This window comes from Aphidius gifuensis, linkage group LG1 (genome assembly GCF_014905175.1).
Source record: "Aphidius gifuensis isolate YNYX2018 linkage group LG1, ASM1490517v1, whole genome shotgun sequence".
Taxonomy (NCBI): domain Eukaryota; kingdom Metazoa; phylum Arthropoda; class Insecta; order Hymenoptera; family Braconidae; genus Aphidius; species Aphidius gifuensis.
Genome location: NC_057788.1, coordinates 18444355 through 18466581, shown reverse-complemented (window position 1 = coordinate 18466581; position 22227 = coordinate 18444355). Strand labels below are relative to the sequence as shown.

Below are 22227 nucleotides of genomic sequence, written 5' to 3'. Positions count from 1 at the left end.
TGTGTATTAATTGTTTATTTAACAGATTTATTTTAGATACTCATTATTTGTTCAAAAATATTATTATAACCACCAGTACAAGTCTCATCAAAATTATCAGACATTGGTATAGCACCTGGTCGTATTTTAATTTTTACTGATTTAGGATTACCAGTACATTTGTCACATTTTTCTGATAATATTTCAATGTCATTAATTGTTTCTTGAAATCCTATACAATCTAAAATACCATCTTTACTATCTTTACGTTCACGTGGTACCACATTTCATCCACATATTATTTATTGTTGTTCGGTATTGTGATTATGATGTTGCTGTCATATTATGTCAAGCACTTGAATAACCATTATCTTGTGTATTATTTGTTTATTTAACAGATTAATTTTAAATACTCATTATTTGATAAAAAATATCATAATAAATTATATATTGTATATAATAAAAGTTTTAACTTTAATATTCACCTTTGTCTCTTAAATCTTTCATGAAACTAAAATTTTGAAAAAAATTTTAAACAAATTTTTTCGTATCGTTGTCAAGGGAATAAATAAATAAAACAAGATAAAAAATAATTTAAAATTACTTACCTTCATAGCGTTACTTTCGTTGCATCCATCTTTTGTTTTTTTTTTTTACTGCCCATTCTAAAGAAGTTTCACTTCAAAAATATTTGGTAAATAAAAAGTTTGCATAATATTTATACATATCATATACCTAAAATAGAGGAAAGATATTTACAGCATATACTATTTTTGGCCACAATTGATATAAAAAATTAATATAATGTTCATACATCAAATATATCCTAATTATAATGAGGATATTTTTTTAACAAAAAATAGGTTAGATATATCCTGAGTATATCTCTAAGATAAATTTAGGGTATATATATCTCTGATATATATCCAACATATATATTTGAAAGAAATTTTGGTTTCAGAAGTACGACAGATCAGTTCAACAGTTTTATATTTTTAAAATATAGCTATATGTTATACATCAAAAGTCTAAAATGTTTTTCATTAGTTTATTATTTAACAAAAAAATATTTATTTCATTTTCAACATACATTTTACTAACTTTTGACAGAATAAAAAAATTTAGTCACGTGTACTTGAAAGTAATAAACTGTAATAAATCGGATTAATATTTAACAAAAAAAATAATTCAATGATCTTGATTGATTTTATTTTTCTTCCTCAATTTTGACAACATGTTGTTGATTGAAGAAAGAAAACTGCCTCTTTAAAAGTTTTTGGAAAACGCATTCGTACTGAATCTACAAACACAAAAAAAGTATATAAATAAATTGTCCCAAAAGCTCTAAATAAATGTATATGTAGTAAGCGTTAATAATTAAGTAGCTTTATAATAATCACATTTTATTGCTCCTAGAATGTGAGAATCAAGGACTTGAAGTTGTTTAGCATCTTTATTTACTTTATTTTTCCCACCACGAACATTGCTCTATAGATATTGTTATGCCTTATTCAATAACTCAAATAAAATGCTCAAGTAGATTATTAATATTAAAGTTTATTCAAAGATAATGTGTTACATATAGCGACAACCTTCCGACTGACTACCTGCACCGGACAATGCTGAGCGTCAGTTCAAGTTTTAGATTCATCCGCGCTCTGAGCACTACATTAGGTATCAGTGCGACGGTCATTTCTCTGAATTAAAATAATAAAATGCTGAATATTATAATTAATATAAAAGTATAAAATAAGTATGTGAGATGCATAACATCTCCTCCCTTATAAAAAAAAATAAAATCCTTTACAAATTTCTAGGATTTTATTTTATTAATTTATAATGTAGTATCGAATTCTGACAATTGCAAACTTGATTGATGTATTGGTTTTCTTTTTAATTTTTTTGATTTTAATTTCTTTTGAAACATTGGTATAGAATTTAGATTTTGTTCAATTGAAGTAGATGGTACATTGTCTCTTTGAATTTTATTAGTAGAGTGATTATGATTTAGAATTCTTAGTTGTTGATACAAGGGATTACATGCCCCAACGATTAGGCATTTAAAAATGGTGTATATTTTTAATTTATTGATTAAGTATAAAATAACCAAACCTCCTAAGATGTATAGACCAATGAGAATACGATTAATTATTATTTCATACCATGTTTTTGATCGTTCGTTTTTTCCTATTTCTATTACTTGTTTAGTGATATCATTTAATTTTGTACCATAGTTAGTGAAGTCTCCAATTTTTAGATCAGGTGTTTCTATTGTATGGATGTTTATACTACTATAATTAAAATATGGATTTTTGAAACACATCCTGTACGTAGCCAAACAAAATCTCCAGCACGAAATTCATGTGGATTCGTCATTCTATCATATCGTTCTTTAGCTCTTTCTTTACTTTCACGCATAATTATTTTGCTTTCTATTAACGTTTTATCAATCTTCGTTTGTAGTTCATTCATGTACTCTGAATATGTAATATTTGAAGTTTTTATTGTAGAAACATTTTTTGGGTTGATCCCAAAAACAAGCTCAGCTGGAGTGAATCCTGTGCTTTCATGTTTTGATGTGTTGTAATACAGATTGGCTAGATGAATTTTCGTGTCCCAATCATCTGCATTTTCATTTGAAAAATGACGTAAATAATCTTTCAAAACTTGATGACTTCTTTCTAAACTGCCATTGCTTTGAGGATGAAAGCTTGTTGTTGTTATATGTTTGATACCAAGTGATTTTTGAAAGTTTTTCATTAGATCACTAGTAAAGTTCGTTCCTCTGTCAGTTAATATGTTACGAGGTACTCCGAAGTAACTCACATAATAATTTAAAAAGTTGTCTATGACAGTAGATGCTGTAAAGTTTTTCATTGGAATACTGAAAAAATATTTAGTTAAACAATCTTGTATTGTAAGGACATATTTGTAACCTTGATTTGTTAGAGGAAACGGCCCACAAATATCCATTGCAATTTTATCATTGAAATTTTTCGGAATATCAGTTATAATCATAGGCATTTTAGTAGGATGTCGGTTGACCTTATTTCTTTGACAAATGATACAGTTTTTAACATAATTATCTACATCTTTACGTAGAGTTTTCCAAAAATAATTTTCAGAAATTCTATAGTATGTTTTCTTAATGCCTCCATGACCTCCAATAGGACTATCATGGATTTCTTTTAATATATTTTGAATATCTTCTTTTTCAGGTATAATTCTTTCTTTATCGTGTAAATACACGACAGCATTTCCATTTTTAAATAAGTTTTTCCATAGACTTTCTATAGATTTTTTTGATAAACCAGATAGTCTGGCACAGTTTTCGTGATCGACATGGATTTCATTAAATTCTTCTCCAATAGTAAGGTATAATAATTCAGTGAGTAGATGCTCTAACTCTTCTTTATTTGTACCTGTATTCACTCCGATAATAACGTGGTATTCGTTCGTTTCTTCTTCATGATGAACCTCAAAATAATTGGGTTCATTTTCTTTAATAAATGATACATCTACGCTGCCCTCGGGTATAGGTAAATGTGTCAGATTTAAATTCTTCCCTATTTTAGATACTCCTACTGTCAAATTTATTTCTTGTTCTTCTCGTTCTTGTTCTTCTTGTTCTTGTTGTTCTTGTTCTTCTTGTTCTTGTTCTTGTTCTGCTTCTTCTTCTTGATTTGAAGGAACATTTGTTGATTGAAGTGTTTCAGGTTTTTGATAACCTCTCACCTCTTCTGATTCAACTTCTGATTCATAATCTGATTGGGTTCTTCTACTCGTAGAAGGACCGAACAGATTTTTTCTATTGCGTTTAGATTTCCGTAAACGTTTTTCTTTCATTTCATCCATGTGGATCCTCTTACTCGAAGAGGGGCCAGATACTTTTTTCTTTCTTTTCTTGCTTACTAAAGTTTCTTCAGATTCTGATGCTGTTTCTGTTGATTCGTTTTCATCATTATGTTGATACATTAAGATAGGGTTTTGAGACAAAGCATCAGCGTTTGTATTCAAACAACCCTTTTTGTAGATAATTTTAAATTCAAATTCTTCCATTTCTGTCTTCCATCTAAATAATTTAGAATGTGGATCTTTAAGATTCATTAGCCACACTAGGGCTCGATGATCTGTAATTATTTTGAATTTGCGACCATATAAATAGGGTCGGAAATGTTTTACGCACCATACAATTGCTTTCAACTCGCGTTCAGTAGGTGAATAATTTCTTTCAGCTTTATTAAATGTTCGACTTGTATATGAAACTGGGTGTTCTTTCCCATCTTTCATTTGAGACAGTATCCTACCTAATGCAACAGCTGAAGCATCTGTAGTCAGTATGAATTCTTGTGAAAAGTCTGGGTATGCCAGAATAGGTTCTTTACATAATTCTTCTTTCAGTATTGAAAAGGCTCTTTCTTGTTCATTTCCCCAATTCCACAAGGTGTTTTTTTGCAAAAGTTCAGTCAAAGGTTTGGCCTTCCTACTATAATCTGGAATAAATTTTCTATAGTAGCCAGACAGACCTAGGAATTGTTTAACATTTTTCTGATTTTTGGGCGTAGGGAATTCCCTAACGCTTTTACATTTTTCAGGATTTGGTTTGACGCCATCTTTTGTTATGACATGACCCAAGTATTGTAATTCTGGTTTCAAATATTCACATTTGTCAGGTTGCAATTTTAATTGAGCACTTTGTATCCGTTCTAGAAAAATTCGCATTTTTTGATTGTGTTCAAGCAGTGTTTTTCCAAAAATGATAATATCGTCTAAATAGACGAAACAAATACCTTTTCCGATTAAATCTTTTAAAATGGAGTCCATCAATCGTTGAAAGGACGATGGAGAATTTTTTAGCCCTTGAGGCATGCGCAAAAATTCGTAATGGCCATTAGGCGTACTAAAAGCTGTTTTATGACGGTCTTTGCTATTCATTGGAATTTGATAAAATCCACTAGCTAGGTCAAATGCAGAAAAGTATCGGGCATTACCTAAATGATCTAAAATTTCTTCGATATTCGGTAATGGATCTGAGTGTGTTTTTTCGTTTAATTGACGATAATCGACAACTATCCGCCATTTTTGTTTGCCTGAAGCATCACGTTTTTTAGGTACAACCCACAAAGGTGCGTTATACGGAGAGTATGATTCTTGAATTATTCCCTTTTCTAACATTTCTTTAGTTTGAGAAATAATTTCTTCTCTTTGTATAGGAGGGTACCTATACTGCTTGACATTGATAGGTATTTCGTCAGTTGTATTAATTGAATGACTTGCCAATTGTGTACATGGCAGTGGATCACCTGGTAAATAATAAACATATTGGAAAGAGTCAATAATCTCCCAAATGTCATTTCTATCTTTTACATTTGGAATGTGATGTAATCTTGTATTCTTTTTCAATAGATCACTTCTTTCTGTTGAATATGTCGGATTGATTTTGAATATTTTTATACTTTTTCTATTAAATATAATTGTTTTTTGTTTAGTAAGAATTATCGCGTCTTCTTTTTCTAAAAATGGTCTTCCTGCAATACCATCTTCATCTAATGGAAAATTGTCAGGTACGATAAGAAAGATGTGATCAACATCATCAATTGTTATTTTACATTCTTGATCGCAATTTATTGGATTATCATTAATTCCTGTAATTTTGGCGTTTACAGTTCTAACTGGTAATCCGACAGTACATTTTTTTTTATTACATTTGCTGCTGCCCCGGTGTCTGCCAAGAATGAGTGTTCTCGTTGTCCATAGGCACTGCAGATTCTGAGCATAAAGGTTGCTCCAGAGTTTCGTTCTCTTGACACTGTGTATAATTTATGGGAATCGGCGGTTTTTCGAATTGGCGTCGATTTTGAAAATTTTGAGGTTGAAAATATGTTGGTCTTTTTGGACAATCTTTAATGAAATGTGAAAAACTGCTACATCCATGACAAGGAAATTTAGAATTTGGTACTGACTGTGGTACAGTGTTAATTTGTGATTTTTCATATTGTTTAAAAGTATTCTGTGGTTTTTCGTATTGTTTAAAAGTGTTTTGTGATCTTTCAGTTTCATTATTTTTCCCGAAATTGTTGTTCATTCTTGGATACAAAGCACGAGAAATTTCTTCTTTTTTTTCTGTTTCGAGAGCTAGATTTTGAGCTTGACGAATTGTTTCTGGTTTACCGGACTTGACAAAAATTTTAATGTTTGAACGAAGACCTCGTATATATTGAGATAGGCCTTGTTCTTCTTCATTCGCTAAAATGATATGCCGTTGCGTTGAACTTATTTTACAATTATTATTTATCGACCGTTTAACATTTGCATGGTATTCATTAAATCTTTTATTATATAGTGTAACATTGTCTCTGCCTTGTTGGCATTGACTTCTTTCAAGAAGTGAAACATCATACGATTTATTTTCCCCAAAATAATTTCGCAGTACTTGAAATAAATCATCAGAAGTTCTTATATCATTACCATCAATCATTTTTCTTGCATTTCTAATTATTTTTTTTGAAATAATTAATCGAAGGAATGTTGTTTTTTGATCAGCCTGTATATCATTTAGCATAGAATTTATTTCAAATATAAATGTCTCTACTGAAATATTATTTCCATCAAACTCGGTTATCATTTCAAGGTAAGCTTTAAGAGACGACATTGACGCGACGATCGGGTTACAAGCAGCTTCAGATTGTTCACTGCTGTTTTCATCGTTACTTTCATTGTCATTATTATCATTATTTTCGTTGTTTTGAGTATTATTATTTATAAGAGTTTCTACTTCTAATTGAAGTCGCGTTGATTGATTTTGTAATGCAAGTAAAGTTTCGTGTAAGTTCTCGTTATTTGCCATTTTATTTTGCAAATTAGAATTAATTAATATTATAGAATTTTCTGAGTTATTATTTAACGATTCGGTTGGATCGGAGTCGTCGGTGTCGATTACTTTTTTCTCTTCTCGATATTGAGTGTTATTCATAAGTAAAAATTAATTACTTACAGTATAATTCCAAATTTCATCGTGACTTAAATTTTTGTTCTTTTCTTCTTTTTTTTTTTTATAATAGTTCACTTTTTCTGGTCTATGATAGTTCACTTTTTCTATGATAGTTCACTTTTTTCTATGATAGTTCACTTTTTTTTGTCACCACTGTTTTGAGAAAACCTTTTTTTTTTTTTTGCTGCCACCAAAATATGTTATGCCTTATTCAATAACTCAAATAAAATGCTCAAGTAGATTATTAATATTAAAGTTTATTCAAAGATAATGTGTTACATATAGCGACAACCTTCCGACTGACTACCTGCACCGGACAATGCTGAGCGTCAGTTCAAGTTTTAGATTCATCCGCGCTCTGAGCACTACATTAGGTATCAGTGCGACGGTCATTTCTCTGAATTAAAATAATAAAATGCTGAATATTATAATTAATATAAAAGTATAAAATAAGTATGTGAGATGCATAACAATATATATATTTATTTATAAACATATTTGGTGCCATATTTTTGTTAAATGTATGTAGTTTACGTATACGTTTTTTTAGTGTTTTATTGGATATGTCGTCATATATACATGTACATGTATGTATATATTGAACTTATATGTTGTCGAATATAAATTTTGGCCGTACATATATGTTGCATGATTCTACATATATTTTTCTTTCCGTCCGGGCAGGTTTATGTGTGTCAAAGAAATTTTAATGATTGATGATCTGTTTGTACTTATCAGCAAAAAATTAACAAACGTTTTTTATGTAGAACACATGATTGGTTTTTAAAGTATATTCCCAGTCCTATAAATGAAGTGTGTGTATAAAAAATGATTAAAATAGATTTTATGTAATCTACATGGTTCGCGTTATCGGCGGCGATTTATATATTGTCAAATGTTGGTCATAATTTGAAATTGATAGAGTTCGGAATTTTAATGTTGTGAAGTTTTATTTATTATGCCCAGTAGAATAACTACTTGTAGACTAAATACTTGTACATAATAATAAAAAAAATAATTATAAATTTAATATATTTAAAATTATTTTCAATGTAAAAATCTATTAAAAACAAAAAGTCTAATAAGTTGTGGCATATATTAAATTTGAATTGATATGTAATTTTAATGAACATCGAAACAGGGCCGTACGTGACGTTTTTTATTCATTGAATATATTTGTTATATATCAACAACATCAGAATACAATCAATCTAATAGATACATATAATCATGGAGAATAATTATTTTTATGAGCAATTTTATTTTTCACATTGAAAAAGTAAATGATTATTATATTGTTTGTCTCTAACTATTGCTCATAATAAACTATTTGCTTCTGCTTTCAAACAATATACTACTTCTCATTTTTAACTGAAAAAGTGTATCCCAGAAACAAAATTTTTCAATCTTTTCTGCCTTGGAAAAAAATGCCGTACGAGCACTACAGTATAAAAACAAGTCATTCTCTACTCCAAATTTATGACTACTCATAACTGTCACAAAAACCATTCGCCTCAAAATGACTTTACCTACCAAAATTTTAGGACTCAGCCATTTCTTTCAATATGTGTGTGTATTAGGGTGACTCACGAAAAAAAAAAACTATCGGGCTACCCCCTGAATCGTTTTTTTTAGTCAAAATAATTAGCTATGTTGAATTTTAGATTTTTATTTCAGGCCTATGGGGTGCCTCATGGGGAATTTTTTTTTCCATGTAAATTGCATTCGAAAGTTTTTTTTTTTTACTTAAACTCAAATAATGTAAAAAATAATGAATGATTGTCTAATCTATAAACAGCATATGAAACCTGACTTTTCAATTGAAAAATTAAACTTTTGTTTCATTATATTTTTTCCATTTTTTCATATTGTTATAAACAATTGAAATTTTGAAAAAAACTTTTTTTCAATTTTTATCTAAATAATGTTTTTTTTTTATTTTACATTCATTTCAAACAAAAAAATAAGTTATATGACAGCTAAATTTCCAAATTAACATATTTATTATTCAAAATAACATTTAAACTTAAATACAATTATAGTTTTTTAATCATTAATATTTTATTGGTTGAGTACAAGTTATTCTTTGCGGTTTTGATGAATGATTTAAAATAGATACTGCTGTTGTTCTAGGTTTTTTGTAAGAAATCCGTTGTACTTTTTGGTCATAGCTACATGTCGTTCAGCTATGTCATTGACGACTTCCAATTGCTCAACAAACTTTAATCCTTCTTGAAAGCTCATATTATTCTCCCACAATTAAGGGTGTACGTTTGAAAAATCAGTCTTCAATTCAAAACGTTCAAACATAAATACTGATCGCTTTGTGATGAAATCACTGATATCTTTTGACACTATCTGATTTATGTCATCCTCACTTGACTTCAATCGTGGTCGGTTTTCTAAGTTTCCTTCTACTGTCGTCATTGCTTGGACCATTTTTAATTTAATATCACAGGATATTGATTGATCAAAAAAAGAAAATCCTGCTAGATCTTCAGACAAATACCATAAATGTAATTTGAGCTTTGATAACGCTGCTGTTGCTACCGTACTATTTATAACTTTTTAACGACTTAAGCTTTGCATTAACAATAAATCATGATAAGGAGCTTTTATTGCCCAGGTTGCTGTGAACCATGATTGTATGTAAAAAATTATGAGAAATAGACAAATATCTGCGAATTTTTTAATTTCATGTTTTTCGATTTTAAATTGTTTCCTGAATAAGTATATTTTAAGACTGTATATTGCTTCCGATAGCCACCTTGCATGGTGCATTGCTCCAGGTCATTGAAAGTGAACCCCCCGAGGTGGTGGACGTCCTAAAAATATATATGACAATTCCAAAAGCTCTCGGTTGTCGTCTCTCGGATGCTTGAACTTGAAAGAAATATAACCAAAAATTATTTTTTTGTTATAAAATAGAATAATGAAAATGTGATGAATTTATATGTAATTATATCAATAAATTAAGAAATAAATGAATTGATATTCTATCTAATGAGTCAAGTTAGTTTTTCAGTATAAAAGAAAATTTTACTGTAATAACTTTAAATAAAAAAAAAAATAAATCAAACGATATTTTAACAATAATATTGTACCGTTAGTTGGTCTGATATAAAGTCACAAATAGCTTCCGTCTTTCCATTTAATGCCTGGGCCATCGACTTCTTTTGTAATCCAGTTTCATATTGACTCACATCAATAGTATCCCAAAGCTGTTGAAAGCGTTTAAATATTTTTATATCAGGACCAATTGTTTTCTCCAACCAACGATTCTCGAAAACACTTCGTAAAATTAATTCGTGGATATGATGGCGACAGGCTAAATGCAGTAAGTTTTGCTCACTCAAAGAATTTTCTAATAAAATACATGCTCCTTTTTCACATCCTTCAACAAAATAAATATTGCAAATTTAAAAAATAAACGAATCATATTGAAAAAGAAAATATGGTTAATTTTTTTCCAATATAATTATCATTTAAATAACAATATATTACCAGTATTAGTGCTTGTGTTATCAAAACACATAGCTTTTATTTGTTTCGAAATATTCCAATCGTTCATACTTTTGATAATAGCATCAGCTTGATTTTTTCCAGTACCGGAAACGAGTTTAGATACTTCGAGTGAAGTACTAAGGATGATGGAAACTTGCGTTTTTTTTTTTATTTCTGTAGCTATGTTTTTTCTAATTTCAATCCTTTTCCTATGAATCACACTTTTACTCAGAGTTGCCTTTTTTGGTGAAACTTCAAAAGCTTCTGCTGCAGCTTTTAAAATAATAGCAGCGTCATGATTACTCGTGTTGGTTCGATCAAGAGCAGTCACCAGTTCTGGATTTAATACATTCATTTTTTTAGATTGTTCTTCGTTACTATCTTCTCTTTGACAATTATCTGGCGTATAAGACGAAGAAGATTTTTCTGATCTTGCATTGACAGAAGCAATTGATTTATCCGATAGTTGACTTGTTTGAGAAACTAAACAAAATATTATATTATTCATAAATCAATGAGGATCAAACTATACTCAAATCAGCTCTCATTATACAGAAATAGATTGAAATAATCATAACGAAAACCTCTGGTACTAGAGAAGAAGAACTTATTTAATAAAGAAGATTGTATACAAAAAAAAAGAGAAATACTCAATCAAATTCTCGCCTAACAAAACGAATCAAGAGTAAAATTTAAATTTTTTATAATTGATATGAATTTATAATTTATTTGTATAATCAAGTCATATATAATTAAATACATACCAATCATGTTATCTTCCGTTTCCATAAAATTTTCTTGACTAAATTCTCCAACAACACTACGACGTGGTTTATTTTTTTGATGATTAATAAAATTTTGTTGGTCTTGAGTTAAACAATAAGCTTTACTGTGAGAGACAATGTCAAAAAGCTCGTCAAGATTGCCCTAAATTTCATTTCTCGAATTTTCTGAGACTTGGAATTTTTCCGATTGTGATTTTTTTGCAACAGCTTCCATTTTGAATGAAGTTTGATAATTTTTAAGACAAAATTTTTCTTTCCACTCGTTTGAATTCGACACAAATTCCAAACTTCTTCAACCTCATTGATAACAACCATAGCACATTGTTTTATTGTGACGTTAGATGTCTTAAGTTTGTGAAAAAATAAAGCTAAGACTTGACGGTTAGTAGGTAGTTTACGATTAGAGAGGCTTTTTATGGTAGCCCCAATAAAAAGAACATATGATGTACTCATTTTTCAATCTAGTTTGCAACTACAAATATCTGATAATTAAGAACTCGTTAATTTAACACTGGTATTAATAAACACAAACTTCACTTTTTTCTCAAATATTTAATGAACAAAAAAAAAATCCAAAATTACAAGCAAGAAAAAAATAAATATTTATAATAGTGTCACATCTTTTGTTCAACACAATAGAATCAATACTGAAGCTTACCTACATTAAAGAATAATTACGTATTTTGTTTTTGTTTTTTTTTTTTTTCTGACAAGATTTAATTAGATGAAGGATATTTACTTTAATTCTTCATTGGCTGAGAATTAAATGTCAACGAATCAAATTACATGTATTGAAACTCTTAAGCACAATCTAAAATTAAGCTTTCTTGTGATTGGTAAGATAGAAAAAAAGAAATTTTCCCCACTCGAAGTGGCAAAATACTTACAAGTTCAGAATTTTACATATTCTTTTGTGTGAATTATTTGTGAAAAAATTTTATATGAAAAATTGGAAAAAAACTTTTTTTCATAATTTCAATTGTTTATAACAATATGAAAAAATGAAAAAAATATAATGAAACAAAGGCTCAATTTTTCAATAAAAAAGTCAGGTTTCATATGCTGTTTATAGATTGGACAATCATTCATTATTTTTTACATTATTTGAGTTTAAGTAAAAAAAGAAACTTTCAAATTCAATTTACATGGGAAAAAAAATTCCTCATGGGGCACCCCATAGGCTTGAAATAAAAATCTAAAATTTAACATAGCTAATTATTTTGACTTAAAAAAACGATTCAGGGGGTAGCCTGATAATTTTTTTTTTTTTGAGTCACGCTAGTGTGTATGTATATTGACGGATAAAGTAAACTGGTGGACATCCATTCCTTATCCATAGTTTCCATAGTTTTTAATCTGTTGAATTAATTATAATCTGTCGACAATTGGCTAAGGAATGAATGTTGCTTACCAGTTAATTCCTTTAGCTAAATGAATTCTTTGAAAATAAACTAATAAGCAACATCTACTAACCATTTTTCTTTCACCTCATAATTTCTCGGGTCACATTAATTCCTTAGCTTTATCTTTTTCTTAGCTACTGCTTGTCCTTGGCGTATATATTTGTTTTATTCTATTTTTGTTGATTTCAAAGATCATAAAAAAAATACCTACCATCTTTGTTCGTTCACAGTTCTAATTTTTACATTTTAAAAGAACTTCTTGACTTTCTTTCTTCTTCACTTACAAATTTAGTTTTTTTACATAAAAATAATGCAAGCTCCTTATGTATAAGTTCCAAATCTTTCATTGTAACGTTTACTATCGTCGCGCATCGCATAACGTGATCGCATTCTATTTCGCGGTCCCAAGTTCGAACCCCGCATTAGGAAAAAAAAAAATAAAATCGTTTTCGATTAGTTTAGAAAAAAAAAATTATATCCTATCCTCATTTCGTAGTTCCTGTGATTGAAATAATTCGTAAAGTTAATTAATTTATTATCAATTTTATGTTGACGTAACTTTCTGTGTTTATTACTCGAGACTGGATTTATTTTCACATGATTCTAACGTGAAATCATCATTATTAAAATATTTAAAGAGAAAAAAAAAATTTTTTTTCACGTGACAAAGTTTTTTATCTCAGAAATTTATTTCTTTTCACGTGGATCACCAGTGAAAAGTCATTTGTTTACGTTTCAATTACTTTAACTTTCCGATCACCTGAAATTATCGTGACTATTTGGGAATTACACTGGAATGTTCTATCGGTCCGTCGAAACTTGATCGTTCACGTGAAAATAAATGAATTTTCTAATAAAAATGACTTTTTTCTCTCTTAGTAAACTTATTATTATTAAGGCATTTCCGACTCGGATTCGAATTTTTTTTTTTTTTTTTTTCTCAAAAAGTACGCGTCATAGAATAAAAATTTTTCGAAAAGCACTAGACCTTTCAAAGGAGCTACTTTTAAGCCTATTACAAAGTGTCTATGGTGATAATAACTCCAAGTATGGCGGTCCGAAAAAAACAAAAAAATAACGCTATAATTTATCTCGTGACATTATTAAAGGGACATGATGGCTTATTTGTAAATGCGTCCGTCGATAATATCGATTGGTAAAATAGAACTTAAAATAACCTGCATGCCTTGTGATTGGCTGGTTTGAATTTCCTAGATGTAAAGATATTGATGTACTGTGAAAAGAACATACTGATATGTTGTCAATGTTCAGTTACACTGGCAATCTTATATAAGTACCGATTTTTATCTTTATCGAAAAACATTGAAAGTTCATTAATGTTTGGCATTTAATGACAATACATACAGATAAATGTTTTACTTCTTTTTGCTCAAAAACATTGATTAAAAATGAGTAATTGCTCATTTTTTCATGTTTCTGATAAAAACATTGAAAGATTGCACATGAAAATACATAATTACTGAAAATTTAATTATCAATTATCTATTTTTATGTATTTTTTATGAACATTGACAATACATAAAGAACTTACTTCGTAATTACCCTTGTGAAAATATCGTGGTGTATTCGGATACGTAGTGCGATACATTTTTTTGTCCTTCGAGCCAGATTCACCAAGTGAATTTTTTCCTGCGACATAAGTCGAAGTAGCTACCATAAAGTGAGAGTCACAGTTACTCACACAATTATACAAAAATGGCACAGTCTAACTCTAATTCTCAAACAGAATTAGTTAAAAAGCTTCACCGAAAAAGAGGTGAAATTAAAAAGGCAATTACTGAGCTTATGAAGAAGATAAATTTTATACAAGAAAATTTAGCTACAAGTGATGTAGATGAACTACAAGTAACACTTGAAACCGTCACAGCACGCTATAGTTTATTTGGAGACATACAAGATCAACTAGAAGAAATTGATAACAAAAAAAAAGCTCTCGAAAGGGAGCCAATCGAGAAAAATTATTTTGCTGTTGTTCCTCGAACACGGAAAATAATTCGCAAACTTTAAGACAATATAAATAGTGCAAGTGGTACAAATAGTGCAAGTGGTAGTTATCGTGCAAATAATAGTTTTGATCCAACAAATATACCAATACCGTCAATAAAATTTCCAAAATTTGATGGTACACCAGAGAAATGTGCAGCATTTTTGAGTGTATTTAAAAATACAATTGATATCAATCAATCTCTGCCGAAGGCACTCAAACTTTATCATTTGACAAGTGTCCTTACTGACAAGGCTTGGTCACTTATTGGTCATCTAGAAATAAATGATGCTAATTATGATCATGCATTATCCATTTTAGTAGATAAATACATGCATACTCGTCAATATTAAAAGATTATCGTTATCTGAAAAAAGATACTCCAGCAGCAATCGGTGAGTTAGTTGACACATTCAGACAACACTTAGGAGCTCTTGAAAATCTAAAGTTTATGATTTATGCTTGGGATCTACCTTTGACAGATCTCATTCTGTCTAAATAATATAACAATACAATTTGTAATTGGGAAATGACTATAAACGCACGTGAAGTACCAAAGTACACTGAGTTATTAAATTATTTAGAACAACGTTCTATTTGCTCAGATTTTTCTATACAAGAAGGAAAATCAAATGACACAAAGGAGGGTGAAAAAACCAAAGTTAAAAAAGATAGAATATCATTGACAACAACTACGACACGTGTCTGTCCAATATGTTCCGAGACACATTCTGTATATAGTTGTGAGATATTCAAAGGTTTTACACAAGAAAAATATAAGGCTGCAGTCAAGGCCTCATTATGCTTGAATTGCTTGAAAAAGGACACGGGGTCAAAGATTGCAAGTCAACAGGGTGTCGTACTTGCGACAAAAAACACCACACATTCTTGCATTGGCCAACGACCACTGAGTCTGACCAGGCCAACACAACAGCTGTTCCAACAGCAGATGTAAACAAGCAAATTTGACTACTACATAGCAGCATACCTACAGAACGTTCTGTAGCACTTGTCGTCAATTCAACAACAAGTGTCTTAGTCGTCTCAGCATTGATCAACGTACTCAATATAGACGGAGAAAAATACTATGTCGATGACTACTTGATACATGTTCAACTGCTAATTTTATGACAGAAGGTATGGCAAACAAATTAAAATTAGAAAAAAGTAAATGTTTAATATCAATAGGCGCGTTGAACACAACATCTCAAAGCATGTTGTAAGTACTACAATACAATCATGTAACACAAAGTATGAAAGAACTCTTAAATTTCTCAGTGCCACGGATATCTGAAAATGTTACTGACCAAGAAATTAACAAAAATAATATTAATATTCCTACAACAATGAAATTAGCAGACCCTTATTTTCATAAGCCTGCACCAGTCGATATTTTATTAGAGGCAGGTCTCTGTTTTCTCAAAGACAGATAGATCTATCCAAGAACGGTGGCCCTGATTTATTTTTACAAAAGACAAAATTGGGATGCGTCATCGGAGGCAGTGCGCCTACAAACGAATCATCACAACAAGTGTCATGCCACCTGGCATCAGACATACAATTTAATTTAGCTAAATTCTGGGGAATTGAAGAAATACCTGAAACAAGTCATCTCGCAGTAGATGAACAAGCATGTGAAGAACATTTTCTACAACATGTTACAAGAAACAAAGAAGGTCGATATGTTGTCGCTTTACCATTCAAACAATCTGTCGATCAACTTGGAGAGACACGATGTACAGCAATTAAAAGGCTTAATTCAATTGAAAGAAAATTACAAAATAATGTAGAACCAAAAGTACAATATAAGGCTGTACTATAAGAATACCTAGACTTAGGTCACATATCTGAAGTGCCAGATGTACAATTACAAGATGGTTTTTATTTACCACATCATGCGGTGATAAAAGAAGAAAGCTAAACAAAAGTACGAGTCGTGTTCGACGGCCCAGCCAAGGGTTCCAAGGGTCATTCACTCAATGAATTACTACATGTTGGCCCAACAATACAAACCGATATTTTCTCATTATTACTTAGATTTAGACTACACCAGTACGTACTGACTGGTGACATTGAGAAAATGTACAGACAATTTTTAATACGTCCACAAGATAGAAAATATCAACGTATTTATGGAAGAATGCGTCTGGTATTATCAAAACATATGAATTAAATACTGTAACATTTGGTCTTGCTCCATCACTATTTTTAGCTATACGATGTTTACATAAATTGACTGATGATGAACAACATCGCATAGCATCAGAAATACTAAAAAGAGATCTATATGTCGATGATCTTTTAACTGGTACACAAACATTTGAAGAAGCAATTACGTTGAGGGATGAATTAATGAATTAATTTAACGAGGTATGTTAAATATACGCAAATGGGCTTCCAATGAGCCTAGACTATTAGAAGGCCTTCCAGAGGCTAACAAGAATTTACAATTACAATTGAATGACTCCAGCGCAATAAAAAAACTTGGTGTTTACTGGAAATCTACTACAGATACAATTGTTTACACAGTTGAAACAATTACATTTGACGAAATTACAAAACGCAAATTTTTTCTAAAATTGGAAACATCTTTGATATGGGGCTTTATTTATCTCAGGTCCATTGATGAACAAAGTAAAGTGTACACACAAGTTTTGTGTGCCAAAGGACGCAGAGCTCCTCTAAAAACACTATCGGTCTCTCGATTAGAATTATGTGGAACATTATTACTTGCTTCGCTTTACACAACAATGATTAAAGCAATACACATAACAATAGATCACACATATTTGTGGTCAGATTCTACAATTGTTTATCACTGGCTGAAAAAAGAGCCAAGTGTTATGAAAACATTCGTGGCAAACAGAATTGTCAAAATACAAAAAAAAAACAAAATCTACGCAATGGTGTCATGTACGTACACATGACAACCCAGTTGACCTGATTTTAAGAGGTCAACTACCTGAAGAATTCATCGAAACAACAACATGGCAACATGGGCTGTCTTGGCTGTGTAAAGATCTAGATGGCTGGCCGAAATTCGAGATGACCGAGGGTTGCATTCTACCTGAGCTCAAAGCTACTTTTTAATAGTATTTTGTGCAACAAAGGCAGAAAACGCTGCGCGCGCACCAACTCATCCACAATTCTCAATTTTATGGCCGAGTTACACACACTATTTTTGCCATGAATGTTTTGAAACCGAGATTGTGATGCAAACTGTCATATGGTGCATGTCTAATTAGTTGTTTTCGTATTTTTAAGTTGTTTTTTTTTTTTTGTGAATATGTCATTATCAACTAATTTTGCAACAGGAAGTGGCGAAACGATTGGCATTCCTGAAAAATCAATTTTATTAGCTAAAAGATTATATGACGAAGATAGTGAAGTTATCAAAAAATTTAAAAGTGATCTTGATCTATTAAATATTAAAGAAGAAAAAAAAGATGAAATTGATTTAAAAAAAGAAATACAGTTATCAGGAAGCCTATTAACTATATTTATTTATTTATTAATATTTTTATTTTTAGCTAATAAGTCAAGTGGTTCACGTGGTTTGAATACTGGAAGTCAAGGTGCTAATTTATTTAAATGGCCAAAGTTACCAAAACCAAAGATACATATGAAATCGACTGATAAAACTTTTCAAGATTTTAAGCCACCAAAATTTATCAACAAGACTGATGATAATTATCCAACAATATCAGCAACAGCATTACCAGCTTAACCACCACCAATATCAACAACAACATCAGTAACAACAAAAAACGAATATACTGCATCTACAATGACAACAATTATAACAACAGTTATTACAACAACAATAATTTCATCGAGAACATAAAGATTTGTTTTATATTTTAGTTATAATCTTTTTTATTAATAACAAACTTAATTTAATTGTCAACATTAAACTTACATGTATGAAAAAAACATTAAATTTGAAAATATAAATATTGTTAAACAACATAATGATGTTATTGTAAATCCTGTCTAGCACGATTTATAAATTATAAATTTTTTTATAATCTAATTTAAATATAATATTTGTTTTGTATTTTTTTGTTTTTGACAAGTTTGTTTTTTTTTGGCTTAAAAAAAACATTGAAACAACATTACTTGAACAGAAAAATAAAATAAATCATAAATGAAAAAAAAAAAATTATTGAAAGTTAAATTCAAACAATTATTTAAAAACAACATTTTTTTTTTTTTTCATGCAAAAAAAGAAAAAAATACTTAGTAAAATATCATTACTTGAACAGAAAAAAAAAAAAAAAATCGATAGTTGAAAGTAATATTAGAACAGTTGTTTAAGTGAAATATTTTTGTTATATTTTTCTTGTCAGCTGATACAGCTGTATCACTTGCTTCACTGTCTGATATTAAATTTGAGAGATTATCTGTTGTTGTTGTTGTTGTTGTTGTTGTTGTTGTTGTTGATGATGATGTTGTACAGCTTAATGGTTTTAATTTGACATATTTAGTTATCATATTGGCTGTTTATTCTTTATTAAATGTTGATTCAGCTACGTATCTTTCAGCTATTTTGTCTGATTTCCATTTACCATGACGTTTAATTTCATCTCTGCTTGCTCCAGCATCAGCCAACATCGTTGTTGAAGTGACTCGCCAACTGTGTCCAGTGTAAAGATGTGGATTGGGCAAGTTAAAAAATTCAGCAACTTGTTTTGGCATTTTGCCAATGGTGTTAATGCCAATATTTTGATTACTACATTTAACATTTGCATACCTCAAAAAAAAAACGTTTTGACGTTTGATTCACTGATCGTAAAGCGTTATACTTTTCAATAATTTTTATGTATGTACCCTCAACGACAAATGATTTTGATTCATGAGTTTTAGTTTCAGGAATTTCAATAATTGTGTGCCTTGATCACTTGTCAAGTATTCAATATTATCAATTGTTAATTCAGTTATTCCCATTCTTTTTAGTCTTCCTTTCAAACCAAGTATACATGCAACCTGTAATAATTTTAAAAATTTTAAGGTTACAAAGTCTATCAATAATAAAGTAATTTATGTATATTTTTTTAAAAAATAATATACACATACTTTAATAGCCAAATATTGTTGATCAGGTGCTTCATTGAAATATTTTTCGAGTTGTTGTGCACTAAAATTTTTAGCTTGATTGCTTTTGTATCCAACATGATTTTTTTTAAGATAACTATTAACTTTTGCATATTTAGAAATGTCAATATTATCTTTTATTGACAAGGTTTTTTTTAACATTGAATGTGTCGACCACAATGTTGGTGGTGCATATTGTTTATCAGTTTTTAAAAATTTTAAATATAACAAAATCATTTCTTCACTAGTTGATGTTGATTGTTTTGATAACTGCCAGTCTTTGAACTGTTGATATACCAAATTGTATCTCTTGCCTGATTTGTCTGGCAGTAAATTATTTTCAATGTTAAAAGATTCTTTTAATATATCACTTGGTGTATCACTATACATATTATTATTTATATCACAATTTATATTATTATTTATATTACAATTCATATTATTATTCATATCACAATTCATATTTAATATTAATTAAATAATGTCATTTGTTATCTGACGTTTTGAGAAAGCTAGTACATCTCATCGCTGATAATGGCGCTCTGGCTTACTCCGACTCGTAAGCCTCAACTAGCTAATTCACCGCCGGGAGTGCACAAAATTTTCGAAGTGTGTAGAAAATTTTCTACACAGTTCTCTACCACACCGAGAGTGTATAAAATTTTCGCAGTGTCTAAAACTACGCCGACAGGAGAAGTTCCGGAATATGCCGTTTTCGAGGCTGTACGCGTGCATCGAAAATCGAGGTTTCGATACATGAATGGCAAAATAGTATATTTCGTTACAAGTGCCCACTCAGAGAGTGTGCTCTCAACGAATTTGGAGGGGCAAGCACGAGCCTTGGCGAGTGTTTCCCCTCCAAATGAGTTGTGAGCGGGCTCTCTGATTGGGCACATGTAACGAACCATATTTTATGTTACTAGGGAATAATGTGTAATAATGTGTGAATTTCCAAAAAGCGCACTACCCCTCTTGCGCTTTGGAAATTCACACATTATTCCCACTGCCCTTGTAACATAAAAGCTTTTAACAAACTCGAATATTCCCACACATGGTCAACTAATGCATAGATTTTTTGAGTAAAAATAACGTAACAAATAAAACTATAAACTCAAGTTTCTCTTTGGTAATATTATAACATATTTTTTAAAACATTATTTGTCAAGAATTAGAGAAAATCTGATATCTGTCAAACAACTGCACTCACGTATTTTCGATACACAGAATCATGGTAAAATTGACAATAAAAAAGTAAATTTATAACTATTTAAAACAAAATAAATTCATGAAAACGTCTTGGACTTTCAGGTCGTAAAATCTATATTTTTTGATTACACATGGTACTTTTATGCCACCCTTTGGACCGCACAAGGCCCAATTTTACGTTTAAGTTTCCAGATGGTCTCAGTGTAGTCCGTTGCCGGTACTATTACTCTCTCTTTCTATTACACACACTCAAAATGGAACAACATAGTGAGGGGTAAGGAATCCACAGGTGGATACTGGGCTGACCACTAATTGCCGTTCTGGAAATCTCTATATATGCCACCATTTCGAGTTGGCAAAGAGAAAGTAACCCGAGCATTTGTTCCCATACATAAATAGCCAGCGTTTACTTGCAGCCCGCTCCCAGTGAAACGGGTATACTGGGCGGCTGAGAAAAAACCTGCTGATGCATCATTTTCCGTATAGTAAACTGTTACATATATTATTATTTTTTTTTAATTACATTGATTTGTATTATATTTCTTTGTGACACCGTCACATCTTCCCTTTTCTCTGCAAGTAAATATAAAAATATTTAATATCAACATGGTCTATTTTTGAACTAATAATTACGGTGAGGACACAGCCTCTATACTCTGTCTTATTCTTTCCTTATATTTTTTTTTCTTTTTTTTCCGTTTCAATGATTATCACATAGTTAGGAGGAGTAATAAGTACGTAGTTACGAAAAACTAAACAATAAACAAAAAAAAATATAAAAATATAAATACATAAATACGTGAAAACTTGAAAATGCAAATACGTGGATAAGTAAATATTTTGATGATAATTAGAATTAAAATCAAAACCCTGGGAAGATGTATTTTTGATGTAGTTTCATGCCAAAAAAATTGTCCCATGCATCCTTGGTGAGTCTTATGACCCTGACTCGTTGTCCTTCATCATTAGTAAATTTATATCGTTCGGCATGCTTGCCTGGCCAGTTTGATTGACGACTTGTCTGACGTCTCTGGCTGTTGAGACTCCTCGACCTTGTCTCCCTCATCCGAAGAATAATTCATCTTTGTTTTTTGTATAAATACAGGCACGCACTGTAAAATGAATAAAAAAAAAATAAACAATGTTTTCAATGTCAAAAATTCTTACGGTTTAACTATATTGTTCATTTATTCATGCCACATGCTCACTATTATAACCTAAAAAACTTTTTTTTTTTTTTTCAAATTTCTTTCAAGTCTT

General features: G+C 30.2%; 2 protein-coding genes across 2 annotated transcripts; one reads left to right on the top strand and one right to left on the bottom strand.

Moving 5' to 3' along the window:
• Positions 1 to 1485: 1485 nt before the first annotated feature.
• On the bottom strand, positions 1486 to 11245 carry LOC122860159. The gene is made up of 4 exons (XM_044163853.1): positions 11239 to 11245; positions 10713 to 10957; positions 5943 to 6523; positions 1486 to 5704 (listed from the first exon to the last, which is right to left on the bottom strand). The coding sequence occupies exons 1-4, from the start codon at positions 11243 to 11245 to the stop codon at positions 2263 to 2265; spliced, it is 4275 nt and encodes a 1424-aa protein (XP_044019788.1). The 3' UTR covers positions 1486 to 2262.
• Positions 11246 to 14378: 3133 nt separating this feature from the next.
• Positions 14379 to 15020, top strand: LOC122860149. The gene is made up of 2 exons (XM_044163842.1): positions 14379 to 14559; positions 14692 to 15020. Exons 1-2 carry the CDS (start codon positions 14379 to 14381, stop codon positions 15018 to 15020), a joined length of 510 nt encoding a protein of 169 aa, XP_044019777.1.
• Positions 15021 to 22227: the final 7207 nt, after the last annotated feature.

Bases quoted from the DNA above. Each gene is read 5' to 3' on its own strand.
- LOC122860159 (XM_044163853.1), bottom strand. The intron at 6,524-10,712 runs GCAACTCTGAGT...AATGATATACAG, and splicing joins TTGAAGTTTCACCAAAAAAG to GCTGATCAAAAAACAACATT. The intron at 5,705-5,942 runs GTCAGTACCAAA...CATTCTTGGCAG, and splicing joins CAAATTAACACTGTACCACA to ACACCGGGGCAGCAGCAAAT.
- LOC122860149 (XM_044163842.1), top strand. From the start codon at position 14,379: ATGGCACAGTCTAACTCTAATTCTCAAACAGAATTAGTTAAAAAGCTT. The intron at 14,560-14,691 runs GTTTATTTGGAG...GCAAACTTTAAG, and splicing joins AACCGTCACAGCACGCTATA to ACAATATAAATAGTGCAAGT.